Source organism: Somniosus microcephalus, chromosome 2 (genome assembly GCF_052327205.1).
Source record: "Somniosus microcephalus isolate GS21.2 chromosome 2, FLI_Smic_1.0, whole genome shotgun sequence".
NCBI lineage: Eukaryota > Metazoa > Chordata > Chondrichthyes > Squaliformes > Somniosidae > Somniosus > Somniosus microcephalus.
The window spans coordinates 165,154,833-165,171,950 of NC_140988.1; the positions used below are offsets into that span (position 1 = coordinate 165,154,833).

The 17,118-nt window shown below is 51.1% G+C and overlaps 1 protein-coding gene across 1 annotated transcript; it reads right to left on the minus strand.

The window, feature by feature from the left end:
• Window positions 1-609: 609 nt before the first annotated feature.
• Window positions 610-15,745, minus strand: LOC147123083 (uncharacterized). The gene is made up of 3 exons (XM_085965201.1): window positions 15,305-15,745; window positions 14,780-14,965; window positions 610-777 (listed from the first exon to the last, which is right to left on the minus strand). Exons 1-3 carry the CDS (start codon window positions 15,548-15,550, stop codon window positions 610-612), a joined length of 600 nt encoding a protein of 199 aa, XP_085821327.1. The 5' UTR covers window positions 15,551-15,745.
• Between the last annotated feature and the right edge of the window lie 1,373 nt (window positions 15,746-17,118).

The following is a 17,118-nucleotide window of genomic DNA, read 5'->3' on the forward strand; positions in this document are numbered from 1 at the left end:
TCTACCCCTGATTTCCTCTCTCCCCATGCCTGGCTCACATGGGAACAAAATTTTAACCTTGTACTGTCATAGCTCACACAATAATAGACACTTGGGCGAGGTACCAGAAAGTGTCAATATTTGTGAAATCCAATCCCCAACAGGAATCAGGGTTTAGAGAGTATGTGATGGGGGACTGGAGAAAAGGGACAGATCCACTAAAAGCAGAAATTGTTTTCATTGTGTTACTTTTTATTTCTATATTTTTAATCCATTTTGTGATAACGTGCAGCAGATTGTTTTGCTTTTTTAATCTGGTGACAGTTTTCACAGGAGATTTATCTATTACCATCCAAATTGGAACAAGTTAACATTTAAAAGAGAAAGTTGCAGCACACCCACTCTAAAGATCGAGTGACATGCACTGTGATATTTTCAAATTCATATTTTAGGAAGCTTAACCATTTCCAAACAATTAGTAATACAAGTAAATGATTAATTTACATTTGAATACAGAAAGATCCTAAGGCATTTATCAAATTGCAATGTACAGTAGCATAACATGGTCCTTTTGAAATATTATGATTCTTAAATATGGAGTAAGTTTGCTTAAATGCCATTCACAAGAGGTTAACTCATGTCACGTATGTACTTGTCTGAAACTGTTAACCTCCAGGTGGCAGTGTAAGCCAACTTGTTGACATGGACTTTAATTGAGCTTTCCTCAATTTGTTCAAAAATGGTTGTACTTTTTGTTGTCCAGTAATTTTTTATTTTTGTACTCCTGCCCGCGACATACTAGACTCCAAATAAAAGTCAAGTTATTGTGAAAATCTTTGTGAATCAATGTCACTTAATGATCAGCCAGTAGGGAAAGTCCACACAATTTCAGGGGGAAATTTAACCCCTTCGGTTCGGCGGTAACCGGGCGGAACATAAGTTAAAATCCTAGCAGTACACTTACCACTCATTTCCGCCCTGCGGCTATTTTAACACCGCTGATTTTTTAGGTGGTTGAGATGCTTGCCTGACTCAAGCGGGAGCTTCATCATAAATATATACAAATTGGGTCCAATTACTTCAATAGGACCCTGACGCTATTTCAGCATGGAAGTGAGCTGATCAGAGGCCCATATATAAGCATAAAACTTTCCTTTGTGGGGCAAAGAGTGATATGGAAAGTGTAGGCCACCCCTGCTCTGATTCCGCCCCCACGTCTCACAAACCACCCCGGAACCCACATTTCCTCCTGTTCCCACACTAAGGCTGTGAATTTAATTGAGGAGGCGGCTTGGGGTCGGGTTGCCTGGTGGGCGGGTTCCGGACCCGCTGCCGGCTGCAGCCGCTCCTGAGTTGAAATTTTAATTTAATTGGCCTCTTAAGTGCTGTGGTGCGCACTGGCCGGTCCAATGACTGGGATCGGGTCTGTTAGTCGCCTCTGATGACGTCATTGGTGCAGATATTTTTAAGGGTCCCATGCAGCCTCAGCCTTTCATTTCTTGTTTCTGCTGGTCTCTGAATGTGCCAAGGCCACAATGAGTGGTGCTAAACCGAAGGCTGCTCCACGTTTCAATGAGGACTCCCTCCAAGCTCTTGTGGAGGGAGTAAGAGGGCGCAGAGAGATTCTATTCCCTCCTGATGGCTGGAGGAAGCCTCCTCAGCAAACAAAGGCAGCCTGACTGCACATTGTTGAGGAGGTCAGCGCACGGTCCATATGTTCACGCCCTGGGTCCAGTGCCGGAAAGGATTTAATGATCTCCTGTGATCAGCAAAAGTGAGTATCACATCACACTTACCTTCAATCTGCTTCCCTTCTCTTCTCATCACCAGCACTCTGCTTTGTAAGCCTGCTCCTCCACATCCCACCTTACCCTTACTTCCCTTCCACCCTTACCTATCCATCTCTCTCTCTGTACTGAATCACTTCACCATCCTACTATGCACCCCTCACACTCGCTCTCACTGTTATGGAATGACAACAACTAACAACGCACAGGGAGCTAGCTTCCTCTTGGCACCTCACTCCATCTTCGTCTCCCTCTAACCTTCTATGTTATGGATTCTTCACAGTTACTCCATCACTCTTGCTGAAACTCCACTTCTGTCCCTCCTTGCAGGAAAAGATAGCCCACAATAAGAGGGAGAGAGCAAAGGCAGGAGGAGTGGCTCCATCCTTCGCAAAATTAACAAGTGCTGAGGAGGCTGCACACTAGATCGTTGGAGGTGGTGAGGAGCTGGAAGTGGGGGACGGAGAGACGGCCGCACTAGACGAAGCTGGTGACAGAATAGAGTTTCATCCCTCTCATTTAGATTTCATGATTGACTGCAAAGGTATATGATGTTCAAATGTATCATCTGCACAAAAGGATGTGTATGCTACCTAAAAATCAGATGTCTAACTCATGTTTTTACTCTCCCACAGGACCATCGAGAGCCCCCCTCCCCACTGTCCAGGAGGAAGAGCTGGATGACTCCTCAGAAGAACCTGCAGCCTCTGAGGGGGCAGCATCACCAGGACTCAGCGCACCCAGCACCAACGCAGAAACGCACACCTCGATGAGTCATTCTCAAGATAGAGTAGTGTTGTCACCTGGTGTATCACAGCTCACAAGTGAGCATCAGCAGATGGTGGAGACAGCGACAGCAGTGGAGAGTCCTAGTCTTGGTTGCAGGACACTCCTAGCTCTGCCCAGCTGCATGTAGATGCTGTGCCTCTGGGGTCATCCAGAAAGAGAGGTGCTGGAACTTCAGCAACAAGTGCAGGAGTCTCTGACAGGTTTTGCAGCCACGGTAACTGTGAGTGTGCAGAGAATGGAGGAGTCCATCTCAAACATAAGCAATGCCATGGTGGAGACAATGACGCATGAACGTGCCGCCATTGAGAGGGTGGCAACCTCCTTGGAGGACATAAGTCGCCAGACTCAACAGAGTTTGGTGATTCTTCTCAATAGATGGTCTGCTATGGAGCATAGATGGGCATCTATTGGGGAGATACACCAGAGATACATGGACGTCCCCGTTATGAGGATTGTCAGTACTGAGACGGGTCCTCATGGCTCCACTGATGTGCAGCAAGGTGCTCTCCAGCCACTTGCTAGCACAGAAGTGCAGATGACCCATGAGAGGGATGTTGGTGGCAAACCACCAGGAAGTGTGGGCTCCTCTCCAAGCGCTCACATGACCATGCCACTACAGAGCCCTTGGCCAGAGCCCAATAGTCCTCACCCAACTAAGATGGCCATCTCAGCCCCTGCACAGCCGCAGGAAGAGCAGACTGTTGCAGAGCCCTCCCAGGCTCCCAAACCCAGAGGACGCCCGCCAAAGGCATCTAAGCAGGAGCAGCATCAAAGTTAGCAAGGTGCCTCTACATCTGCTGAAGCCACAGGGGAAGCACACGTAGAAGCACGCATAAGAGGAAGATAAAGCACAAATAGTCACAAGGGTAGTCACTTTGGTATTTTGTTCTGTTGTCTTTTGTTCTGTTTTATATTTGCCATTGTCATCCTTTTGTGACTGTATTAAACAAAAGTGATGGCAAACAGTTGAAGTTCTGGCATATGTGTTCTACGAAATGGAAGTTGCACATTGAGGGCTCAGGAGGACTTGCATTTGTAATAATGGTGGTGAAAGTGATAGGAAAGCTCCGTTTATTGGAGAGATGATGTATGGCATTTTAGGAAGGTCGTCTACACATTCATAGCCATATGCTAGCCACCTGTGGTTGAAGAGTAAGCTTATGCGAATCTGGCTCGGATGAATGCATCCCTTGTGTGACAGTCAGCAATGAGCTCGATGGCTACTGCATTGATCACATCTGGACCCGCAAGGCGTGCCTCCTCCTCGTCCTCCTCATCCTCATCCTCCTCCTCATCCTCCTCCTCTTCTTCCGAGGATGCTCTGCGCTGAGTCACTTGTTCCTCAGGAAGCACTAAGCCACACTGCTGTGCAATGTTGTGGAGGGCAGAGCAGACGACAATCATTCTGGACACCATAGCTGGTGCATACTGCAGGGCTCCATTAGATCTGTTGAGGCATCCAAATCACATTTTGAGCAAGCTGATGGTTTGCTCTATGATGCTTCTGGTGGAAATGTGGCTCACATTGTACCACTCCTCAGCCTCGTTTGATGGCCTCCTCATCGGTGTCATGAGCCACTTTTCCAGGGGATAGCCCTTGTTGCCAAGCAGCCATCTGGAAAGTTGGGTTGGTGGATTGAAGAGCTGAGGCATAGTAGACTGCCGCAGGAAGAAGGAGTCATGGCAACTGTCAGGGTACTTGGCGCAAACATGCATAATGATGTTAATGTGGTTGCACACCAGCTGGACGTTCAGGGAGTGGAAGCCCTTGCAGTTGACAAAAACAGCTGGGCTGTGATGGGGTGCCCTAAAGGCCACATGTGTGCAGTCTACGACGGCCCGCACCCTTGGGAAGCCTGCCACATCTGCAAAGCCAACCGCGCGCGCGATTACACTTGCTTCATTCGTGGAGAAGTGGATGTAATTGTGCGCCTTTGCAAAGAGGACATCGGTAGCCTGCGTCATGCAGGCATGTGCGGCCGACAGAGATGCCGCTGATGTCTGCAGATGATCCCTGGAAGGAGCCCGAAGCAAAGAAGTTGAGTGCAGTGGTGACTTTGACAGCCACTGGTAAGGAGTGTCCAAACGCTCCTCTGGGCTCCAGGTGTTGGTGCAGCATTGCGCAGACGTCAGTGACTATGTCTCGCAGAAGTGTCAGCCTCCTTTGGCACTGCTGCTCACTCATGTTGAGGAAGCTCATCCTCTGCCTATAAACCGGGTGTTGGGAATATCTCCTATGGCGAGGTGCAGGCCTGAGCTGACGCCCTCTGCCCTGTGCAGCGTCAGGTGGCTGAGGAGAAGGTTGGTGCTCCTGCTGTTGCTACTGCTGCTGTGCCTGGTTGCGCTGCTGCCGACCAGGATGAGAGGATATAAATGGTTCCCATACCGCTGGTATATATCTCAGTCGAGGAATGGAGGTTGTGTGCACTCAGACAAAGTGGCCAGAGGGTCTTCCAAGGAGGTCACACAGCAGATGGATTTCAGACTCAACACGCACAAGGTTAGTTGAGCTGCAAAATGTCTCCCAAACATCAAACCACTAAGTTGTGGCATGTGAAAGAATGAGAGATTGCAGGACCACTTTTAAGCTGCTCGAGCAGCTGGCAACAATTCAGATCCTCGCTCAACCAGGCTCGATTCACCTGGTATGTTTTTATGAAGGTGGGCAGCATGTTGAAAAACCTCCAAAATCAGATCAGCCCTTTAAAATAGGATTATCCAAGCAGTTAACGACCTGTTAAACAATGCCGCAGGAAAATTAACGCTGCAGCACTCAAAGACCCCGCTAAGAAAGCCCTATTCAGCCTGCGCCTCACAAACAACCTGGCGACTCCCAGTGATGCAGAGACACAGAGTGCCCACAGCGCCTGGTCTGCACTCAAGGCCTCCATAATCAGCACCTGTGAAGAGACGCTCGGTCACTCAACCAGGAAACACCAAGACTGGTTCGACGAGAATGACCAGGAGATCCAGGAGCTAATAAGCCGCAAGCGCAAGGCATTCCTGATCTGGAAACAGCAACAGAACTCGAGAGCAAGAACGCAGCTCTACAGAAGCCTGAAGACTGAGGTCCAACAAAAAACTCGCGAGTGTCCTCAACTCCATCCCACAGCATGCTACCTGCCACCATCTCAGCACAACCCCAGCCCGGCATGAGGTTGAAAAGGCGATCCGACAACTGAAGAACAACAAGACCTCAGGAACAGATGGAATTCCCGCCGAGGCACTAAAGCATGGCGGCAAAGCACTACTAGTGCGAATTCATGAACTAATTTCTCTTATCTGGAAGGAGGAGAGCATGCCAGGGGATTTCAGAGATGCCGTAATTGTGAGCATCTTCAAGAAAGGTGACAAGTCTGATTGTGGTAATTACAGAGGAGTTTCCCTGCTCTCTGCCACAGGGAAAGTCATCATAAGAATCCTCCTCAATCGCCTTCTCCCAGTGGCCGAAGAGCTCCTCCCAGCATCGCAATGCGGATTCCGCCCATTAAGGGGCACAATGGACATGATCTTCACTGCACATCAATTGCAAGAGAAATGCAGGGACCTGCGCCAACCACTGTACATGGCCTTCTTTGATCTCACAAAAACCTTCGACACTGTCAACCATGAGGGATTATGGAGTGTCCTCCTCAAATTCGGCTGCCCTCAAAAGTTTGTCACCATCCTCCGCCTGCTTCACGACGACATGCAAGCCATGATCCTGACCAATGGTTCCACCACAGACCCAATTCACATATGAACCGGGGTCAAACAAGGCTGTGTCATCGCACCAACGCTCTTCTCGATCTTCCTTGCTGCAATGCTCCATCTCACCCTCAGTAAGCTCCCCACTGGAGTGGAGCTAATTTACAGAACAAACAGGAAACTGTTCAACCTCCGTCGCCTCCAGTCCAGATCCAAGGTCGTCCCATCCTCTGTCATCGAATTACACTATGCAGATGACGTTTGCGTCTGCACTCACTCGGAGATCGAACTCCAAACCATCGTCAACACCTTCACCGAAGCGTACGAGAGCATTGGCCTTACGCTAAACATCTGTAAGACAAAGGTCCTCTACCAACCTGCCCCCGCCACACAGTACTACCCCATGATTATCAAAATCCATGACAAGGCCTTGGACAACGTGGACCACTTTCCATACCTTGGGAGCCTACTGTCAACAAGGGCAAGATGTCGGCGGCGAAGTCCAACACCGCCTTCAGTTTTCCAGTGCAGCCTTCGGTCGCCTGAGGAAGAGAGTGTTTCAAGACCAGGCCCTCAAACCCGGCACTAAGCTCACGGTCTACAGAGCAGCAGTGATACCCGCCCTGCTGTATTCCTCAGAGACATGGACCATGTACAGCAGGCACCTCAAAGCACTGGAGAGGTACCACCAATGCTGCATCCGCAAGATCCTGCAAATCCATTGGCAGGATAGGTGCACCAATGTCAGTGTTCTTGCTCAGGCCAACATCCCCAGCATCAAAGCTTTGACCATGCTCAATCAGCTCCGATGGACGGGTTACATTGTCCGCATGCCCGATACGAGGCTCCCAAAACAAGCGCTCTACTCGGAGCTCTGGCATGGCAAGAGAGCCCCAGGTGGGCAAAGGAAATGCTTCAAGGATACCCTCAAAGCCTCCTTGAAAAAGTGTAACATCCCCACTGACACCTGGGAATCTCTGGCCCAAGACCACACAAAGTGGAGGAGAAGCATCTGGGAAGACACCGAACACCTCAAGTCTTTTCGTCGGGAGCAAGCGGAAGCAACCACAGGCAGCGCAAGGAGTGCACGTCAATCCAAGCACCCCACCCACCTGCCCCTTCAACCACCGTCTGCCCCACCTGTGATAGAGTCTGTAGGTCCCGTATTGGACTCATCAGTCATCTGCGAACTCATTTTTAATGTGGAAGCAAGTCATCCTCAGTTCCGAGGGACTGCCTAAGAAGAAGAAGAACTGCCTTAACTGCCTCCCCTGCCGTTTGGTGTCGGTTCAGTTCGGGAGCGGCTAACCCGACTCTTCCCAAAGTCACGTGGAGGCAGGATGGAGATGTGTTCACAGCCAGCCCCCAATTTCTACGATTTTCGCAACAGACCTGCCTCTAAACCCGCCCCCTCAGTGCTATTAAATTCGTGGCCTAACTTTGGGTCTGGTGGATGGCCTCCGGGCCAACTGAGTTTCCATTGCTTCCTGCTGATTTCCCAGCCGATTTGGTCAGGAGGTCGGCCAGTGGCATGTTAATGGGGCCCAGCTGTTAAAATCGGCTGGGTCTCCGGCTGCCACTCAGTAGGCCGCATCCCTGCCCGAGGAGTTATAATTCCCACCATGAATTTTAATCAGGTAAAAATTCTGTTAAGAATTACCGACATGTGGAAAATCCTGTTTCTCACCCAGATCCAATTCTATTTACTGTACTTTATTAAAACACTAATTAACACCCAACAGGAAGTTAATGTGCAAATATAAAGCATTGCTTAATATTCAAGAAAACCACATAAATGTACCGAAATCGATATATTAAAAAAATGCCCTTGTGGGCCTGAAATTCCTGGGTTGGGAGGGCAGCAGGAGATCGCTGCCGGGAACCTGAGCATAATGTAAGTATTCAGGATGGGGGGTCCTGGGACGCTTGTGGTTAGGGGAAGGGGTGGGAAGCCTAGGACTGAGGAGGCCCAAGGTTTCCTTGTTGGGACGGGATTAACATTCCTGCTTCTCCCGACCCACGTGGAAATCTTAAAATAATTTAAAAATAAAACATACTCTTCTGGGCCTCTTCTGGCCATGGATGCCACGAGATCTCACTGGTGACCCAGGCACTGGGTGTCGCTGCCGTGATCGGCAATAAGATCACATCAGGGTCCAAATGATATCATTGAATGGCAACATTGAAATATTGATGAGCTGCCCGCCAGCTGCCTGCAGCGGATATCCCCGATGCTGCCAGAAACCTGCCAGTTAAAACATAGCAGGTGCGAGCACATTGGTAGCACATTAGAAATCAAAAATATAATAATGAATAGTCAGCATGGATTTCAAAAGGGAAAGTCTTGCTTGACCAACCTCATTGAATTTTTTGAAGAGGCAACAGAGAGAGTAGACAAGGGTAATGTAGTAGATGTAATTTATCTAGATTTTCAAAAGGCCTTCGATAAGGTACCTCATAATAGACTAATGAAAAAGGTAAAAGCATGTGGAGTCTGTAATGATATCAGCAAATAGAGATGGTGTTTGCCTGTTCGATTATGATGCCTTAATAGCATGTTTGCATGTATTGATTGCTTGTGCCTGACCAGCAGAGGGCATGTGGCCGAGTGAAGCAAGGCAGTTAGTTTAGTTTCAGTTTCATTCTAGATGCATCACAAGCATCGTGTCTCCTGTAAAAGCTGTATAAAAGAGTTGAACAAGCTTTAGATTAAAAGTCATTCTCTTTCATAAATGTCTCGTCATTGAACCCACAAAGAAATCAATACATGGTGTCAGAAGTGGCTGAAAGAGATGAAGAGGAAAAATCTGAAGTTAAATCAGCTCTCCACAAATTAGCAAGCCAAAAGAGAACATCGTTGCTTACCATTAGAGAATAGCTAACGAAGTGAAAAATGGAAGGTTTACACCCACCGGCAACGCTTCAGTTGACAGGTAATGTGGCTGAAAAATGGAGAAGGTTCAAACAACGTGTGGGGTTGTATCTATCAGCAATCGGAGCTGACGAGAAAAGTAATAAAAGGAAATCGTCACTGTTCTTACATGTCGTGGGTGATGAAGCGCTGGAGGTGTATAATAACTTCACATTCGCTGCTAATGGAGACAAAATGAAGCTAGATAAAATAATGGAACAGTTTTAGGCCTACTGCATACCTAAACGTAACGTGACGTTTGAGAGGCACAGATTTTTCACATGTGTACAGAAAACGGGTGAGACTATTGGTCAGTATGTGATTGAACTGAGAAACAGAAGCAAATCGTGTGAATTTGGGGGACTGACAGACTTGCTGATAAAAGACAGACTGGTGTGTGGTATTCCAGATAATGGTCTAAGGGAAAGACTGCTAAGAGAGCAAGATCTAGACCTGGGAAAAGCCATAGCACTGTGTAGGACTACAGAGACTGTGAAGTTGCAGGCAAAGGAGCTGTTCAGTGACAGTAGCTGCAACGTGGATGCAGTGAGTAAGAACGGACACAAACCGTTTAACAAAAAGGGCGCCAATGTGAAAAAAGAGGCGTGGCCAGCGAACGAAAATGAAAGGGACAATCGAAAGTCATGTAGTCGATGCAGTACACAGCATCCGCCAAGAATCACAGAATCACAGAAACCCCACAGTGCAGATAGAGGCCATTTCGGCCCATCGAGCCTGCACCGACACATATCCCACCCGATCCCCGTAACCCCACGTATTTAATCCCCCTAACACTAAGGGTCAATTTATCATAGCCAATCAACCTAACCTGCACATCTTTGGACTGTGGGAGGAAACCGGAGCACCCGGAGTAAACCCACGCAAACATGGGGAGAATGTGCAAACTCCACACAGACAGTCGCCCGAGGCCGGATTCGAACCTGGGTCCCTGGCGCTGTGAGGCAACAGTGCTAACCACTATGCCACAGTGTCCAGCATATGGTAAAACATGCAATAGTTGCAACAAGAACAACCATTATGCCCATTGCTGCAAGAACCAAGTGCAACAAAGTAAGGTCCATGCAGTAGATGAAAGCGAGATAGAGGAGTTCAATGTAGATGTTGTGTCTGAAAACAAAAAAGAAGAAAGAGACTGGATGTTGACACTAAAAGTGAATGACATACACATTCCATTTAAATTGGATACTGGAGCACAAGTTAATGTGATATCAGAGACTGATTTTAAGAAAATTAGACCCAGACCAAAGATACATGGAATAAAAGTGAAAGTGACAGAATACACAGGTATTGATATACCAGTGAAATGAAGATGCATTGTCAAAGTAACACACAAGGACAGAGAGCACACGCTAGCATTAATCGTGGTGCCAAAGGATGTGCAAGCCATACTAGGTTTAAAAGCCTGTGAGAGACTGAACCTGGTAAAGAGTGTCCTCGTTGTGGAAAGCGAAGGAGAGACAGTCTATGATGAACTGAATGTTGCGTACACACCGGGTAAGCTGATGTATACAGCAGACACGTTGTCCAGAGCTGTTGACCCAGGAGAGCCCGCAAACACAGTGAAAAGTCTGATGTACAAGGCAAAAGACAGTGGAACTGACTTCTACCAGAGCATGCTTGTATACCGCACAACGCCGCTCGAGTGTGGTAAGTCACCAGCCCAACTCCTGATGGGACGTCGGCTAAGGTCAAACCTACCCATCCCGGAGAACCTCCTGAAAACAAAAGAGGGGGAGAAAGTGAGGAAGTTCAACCAAGATCATACACCATTCAGACAGATGAGGGTGCTGTTCTGAGAAGAAATCGTCGAGATCTTCTCATGGGACCAGCCACAGCAGGTCAAGAGACTGATACTGTCGAACAACCTGATCACACAGCTGAGAAATCATCATCTGAGGCAACAACTCAGATTCAAGGACAATCAATCAGAAAATCCTCAAGACACGTGAAGCCTCCTGAGAGACTCATTGAGCAAATTTAAGGACTATTGTTATAGAAGGAAGTAATGTTATCTTATTCTTTCTTCAAGTTCTAGTGTATTGACATATTTCATGTGAACACACAAAGCAAGGTTAAAAAACCTTGATCATGGTAATGATAATGTAAGTTCATTAAGTGTTACAGTTAAAATGCAGGTTAATACAAAGAAAACATGTTGTTAGTTAAAAGTAAAATGCTTTTGTTTTAAGAAAAGGAGATGTAATGATATCAGCAAATAGAGATGGTATTTGCCTGTTCGATTATGATGCCTTAATAGCATGTTTGCATGTATTGATTGCTTGTGCCTGACCAGCAGAGGGCATGTGACCGAGAGAAGCAGGGCAGTTAGTTTAGTTTCAGTTTCATTCTAGATGCATCACAAGCATCGTGTCTCCTGTAAAAGCTGTATAAAAGAGTTGAACAAGCTTTAGATTAAAAGTCAATGGGCTAGATTTTCAGTAGCTTGCGCCAGCAGTTAGCGCCTTAAGAGAAGTGATTTCCGGGCGCTATGCGTGTAGCGCCCGGGCGCAGCGCAGTTTGCGCTCCGCCCCAAATTAAGTTGCCCGTTAGCGCCGGCGCAAAGTTTAGCGCCCGCCCGGATGCGCGCGCAGAAAATGACGTCACATCCTCGTGCAACGCCCTTTGGCCGCCCCGATTGCAAACTTCAGTCGGACCGCCCCATTGTGCGGCGGGCGGCCGGAGCGTTTGGAAAAAGGAACGCAACACAACCAGCGCGGGCCCCGGGGGGCGCTAATTAAAGGGAACGTCCTCTCCAGTATAAAGGCCATCCTTTTTTCAGAAAACAGTCTTGTGCAACGCATTTCTGGAGACACAACAAGGAGGATAGCTAACTGGTTTCAAGCAGCAAGAGGCAGGTATTTTTGGACTCAGGCAATAGCGCTGCAAGTGGCCATTTGGAAAGTAGACTGTTTGCCAGGATTTGATGGGGGCTGCATGGGGTGCCAACGCGCAGCTGCAGCGCCATATCCGTAGGGCTCGCAGACACATTGTGAGAGGGGCAGCCCTGGCTAGAGGCAGAGGGGGCTACAGGCGTCGGCCACGTAGGCCTTACCCAGTCAGGCTATACCGCCAGCAGCGCTCCTACCTAAACATGAGTGCCGCGCGATGTGTTAGAAGGCTCCGATTCCGAAAGGAGGTGATTGCAGAGATCTGCCACCTGCTTCGCCGAGATCTGCGGCCAAAGCTCAGGTGCAGGACGTCTCTGTCGGTGGAAGTGAAGGTGACGGTGGCATTGAACTTCTATGCCACCGGCTCCTTCCAATACGCTGCTGGGGACATAGCAAACATCTCCCAGTATGGCGCGCATCGCTGCATCCGCCACGTGACCGAAGCACTGTTCAGAAGGAGAAGCCAATTCATCTCCTTCCCCATGGCCCTCGAGAGCCAGCATCAGCGCGCATTGGGATTTGCCAGACTCGGGGAATTCCCCTTGGTGCAGGGCGCCATTGACTGTACGCATGTGGCTTTGCGGGCCCCTCTGGAGCATGGCGAGCAGTATCGCAACAGGAAGGGCTACCATTCTCTGAATGTGCAGCTGGTCTGTGACCACAAGCAGCGCATCATGGCAGTCAATGCCAGCTTCCCAGGCAGCAGCCACGATGCCTTTATCCTGCGGCAGAGTACTGTGCATGACATGTTCCAGGCACAGCCTTCCCCAAGAGGATGGCTCATCGGGGACAAAGGCTATCCTTTGTGCACCTGGCTCATGACCCCGCTCCGCGCGCCCAGGACCGCTGCTGAAGAGGCCTACAATGAGAGCCATCAAACCACCCGCAACATCATCGAGCTAACTATTGGGGTCCTCAAGCAGCGGTTCCGCTGCCTTGATCGCTCCGGAGGAGCTCTCCAGTATTCGCCGGACCGGGTCTCCCAATTTGTGGTGGTTTGCTGCATGCTACACAACCTGGCTATCCGCAGGACTCAGGCACTGCCACCTGACGTTGGACCAGCACCTCAGGAGGAGGAGCAGGAGGAGCATGAGGAGGAGGAGGAGGAGCAGGAGTACGTTCCCAGGAGGGAGCGACCAGGGCCAAGGGCCGCACGACGCCACCTTATTACACGGTACTTCTAAGCCCCCTGTCAGGGAATGGCCAGGGGCCATGAGGGAAGATGAATGCAGCCGCTCCGCAAGCCCTCAGCCGGTGAAGCCAACAAACACTAAGAAGAACAACCATGGAGACTGCATGAATAAAGATAATTTTTTATTGCACAAAAATGAAAAGCCCTTCCCACATGAATCCCCAAAAACAATAAACGGGCCCCACAAAAAGCCCAACAAACGACTCACTCGCACAAACTGGGGAGGAGCCACTCCACCTTTATTGAAACCGGGCCTCAACGTCGGCCTAACGCAAAAAATAAGCCCTCCAAAAGCACAACCATGGGCAAAATAAAGATGGCTACCGCCATATTAAAGGAAAGCTGCCCACACCCTCTACTGAGTGGCCCGCGAGGGCGAGACCTTGGCCAGCATTTTGCCTCCCCTGCCCTGCCTGCTGCTCCTTCGCAAGCTCTGCCCAGTGGCTGCTGCGAGGCTGGGGGAAGGCGCCTGAGGCTCAGATGCCCTTCCGCCAGATGCCGCTGGGGGGTGGCCTACACGGCGTTTGGGCCTCGAGGGGCCGTCTGCTGAGTGGCGCACCTGAGCCTGGCCACCATCAGCTGCAGCCGCTTGCCGTTGACGCCCCAGAGGGGGAATGGCAGCGACGGATGGCGCAATGTGGGCCAGCTGGCATCTGGGATGCGCTGGCTGGTGCTGTGGCGCGGTGGCACTCGGCCGGGCCCGCACTGCAGGATCCGCAGCAATCAGCCGACGGGCGGCTTGCTGGGATGGTCCAGCGCGGCGCCTGCCCTGGCGATGCCTGCCTGAGACAGCGCGTGTGGCAGCAGTGAGTGGCCCTGTGGTCCTGGTGTGCGCGCGCATCACATCCGCCAGGGTCTTGACGGCATCAGTCAGCATGCGGCCAGTCGCGGCAGTTGCTGCCCCGAACTCGCGCACACTGGTCGCCAGCGACTCGATGGCCTCAGGCATGCGCCCCACCACGCTCATGAGCTCCGTGTGGCGCCGGTCCGAGTCGTCGGCCATCTTATCCAGCTTCCGCACCTCCTCCGAAGTGAAGGTGTCCGGACTGGAGTCGCGACTCTCCCGCTGGGGAGGAGGGGGCCGAACTAGGGGACCCTTGCCGCGTTGGTGACGGCGAGTGTGCCGAGCAGCAGCACTCCCCTCTGATCCTTCCCCACTTTGGGGGGAAGGCCGCGGGCCACGCGCACGGCTGCTGGGTGGCTGGACGCCACTGGTCCCAGAAGCTGCATTGCCCTGCGACAGTTCCTCCAGGCACTCGTCCAGTGAGGAGGTGTCAAGCATTTCCTCCTCTCCTGCGGGACGTGACTGTTCCCCCGAAGGTCCGGCTTGCTCCTCCTCCTCCTCCTGGTCGGAGGTGCTGTCACTGGCAGCCTCAGGGTCCTGGTCATCACCAGCTGAAAGCAGGAATGCACAAGAGTAGCTTCAGAGTGAGGAGACGGCGTCAGCGAGGGAGTTAGGACTGGTGGGATTCAGCGCATTGGTGGGACAGTGGCAAAGGAGGTAGCTCGGATGGGCCAGTGCGACGCGAGAGGGCCAAAAGGCGAGGTCCTTACCATTGCCGGGCAGTGGAGGGTCGGATACACCGCACGCTGTGGGGACAATCACACGGGCTCCCATGAGCACACACACGCGCTCCTCCAGCCGAGTGAGCTTCTGCAGCTTGGCGCGGCCACCCCTGGCACGGGCCTGGCGATTAAACGCTACTTTAGCCTGCAAGAGAAAGGACGGGCTGTAAGTGCGCAGTGAAGCCCTGATGTAGTGTGCACTGCCTCCCATGGTGGAATAGCTTGGCCAAAGTGTAGCCCTGATGTAGTGTGCACTGCCTCCCATGGTGGAATAGCTTGGACAGAGTGAAGCCCTGATGTACTGTGCACTGCCTCCCATGGTGGAATAGCTTGGCCAAAGTGTAGAGTGCCGAATGGCCATTTGATGCTCATGACTGTCCCAATGCTGCTGGCTGAGGGCTGGCCAATAGGACTTTCAGGTCCCTTTGCCCATCATGTCAGGTGTACATGCAAGAATGAGGAGGAGACTGGAAAGGCTACTCACCTTCACAATCCTGGTCAGATCGTTGTATTTCTTACGGCATTGTTTGTGGGTCCTGGGGGCCTCGCCGGTGAACGTCACCCTCTGGGCGATCTGCTTCCAGGCTTTGGTGTAGTCATGGTGGGTTGGATTCCTCCCACTCTCTGGAAACAAGATCTTGCACCTCACCTCCAGAGCTGTGACCATTATGTCCAGATCACCCTCTGAGAAGCGCAGGGCACGCTGACGGGCCTTCTCTGGCGTTGCCATGACTCCCTGGGGCTGAGCAGCAGTGTTGAGGCCTCTTTGCAAGGCTGCAGTGTGCAGGGCGTGGCAGCAGACCAATTCGTCCCTTCCCCCTTTAAGAGCTGGTCGGCACCACGGGGTCTGCTGTCAGTGCAAAAATGACCGCACCTGTGCTGCGCCCCGCCTGGGCGCTATCCCTCTGGACCGCCGGCTTAGCGCCTAAAGGTAGGAGTGCAACGCCTCTTTTAGCGCTCCACCACTCTCTTAGGGCGAAGCCACTGAATTTCCGGCAACGGGGCGCTACTTTGGGGCGGGCGCTAACTTCGGGCGGGCGCTAAGGTTAGCGCCCCAAAACTGTCTATACTGAAAATCTAGCCCATTCTCTTTCATAAATGTCTCGTCATTGAACCCACAAAGAAATCAATACAGAGTCAGGGGACAAGTAGCAGAATGGATAACTAGCTGGCTTCAAGATAGAAAGCAGAGAATAGAAGTAAAGGGTGGCTATTCAGAGTGCCAGAAGGTGGGAAGTGGTGTTCCACAAGGATCAGTGCTGGGACCACTGTTGTTCACAATATATATGAATGATTTAGACTTTGGAATTAGAAACGCAGGCCTAGAAATTCGGTAGGCTTCGCGCCGCATTTGAGGCGCTAGAGGGCCTAGCGCCGGAGTTATGGCCAGTTGAGAAATTCCCTGGGGCCCTAAATCGGCGTTGCACCGGTAGCGCTGCGCCGGCACTGATGACGTCATCGGTGTGCGCAGCGTCCCGGCTGCCATGGTAACCCGGCCCCAAGCCGAAATTCAGTTGCGCCCGCCTCGCCCGTGGCAGGCGCAACTAAGACTCTGGCAACAGAGTCTTCCCCCAGTGTGCGCCGGCGTATAAAGGTGGAGCGGCGGCCGGCCGCGTTCCCGGCGGCCGCCTGCCCGCACCTCCCTTCCCGGACTCCTGCATTCCCCCCCCGCGGCCCTGATCAATGTCTCATGCGAGCCCGGCACTTCCCCGAGGTGCCGGGCTCAGATGTCGGGTCAATCCGCCGGACAGTTGTCGGCTGCAGGCAGCTCCTCCTTAACAGGAGGAGGAGGCCTGCAGTTCCCCCGCCTGCCGCACCACATCGGGTGCCGCAGCGGGGGATTAGCGCCGGGAAACCCAAGTTCACGCCCGTTTTGAGGCGCTAAAGGAGGGTTTTAGCGCCCGCCGCCGTCTGGGCCCGGCGCACCCGAATTTTCGTCGGGCGCTGCCGCATTACCGCTGGCGCAAACTTTCTGGCACTACAGCCCTGGCAAGACCAGAACCCAATTTCTAGGCCGCAATTTCTAAATTTGCAGATGACACCAAATTGGGGGGGCGGGGTTAGTCAATACTGAGGCGGACTGCAACAAATTACAAGAAGACATGAATAAACTTGCAGAATGGGCATATCATTGGCAAATGAAATTTAACACAGATAAATGTGAGGTATTACATTTCGGTAAGAAAAATAGGGAGGTCATATATTACTTGGAAAATATGAATCTAAATAGGGTAGAAGAGCAGAAACACACAAATCACTGAAAGTAGCAACACAGGTTAACAAGGCCATAAAAAAGCA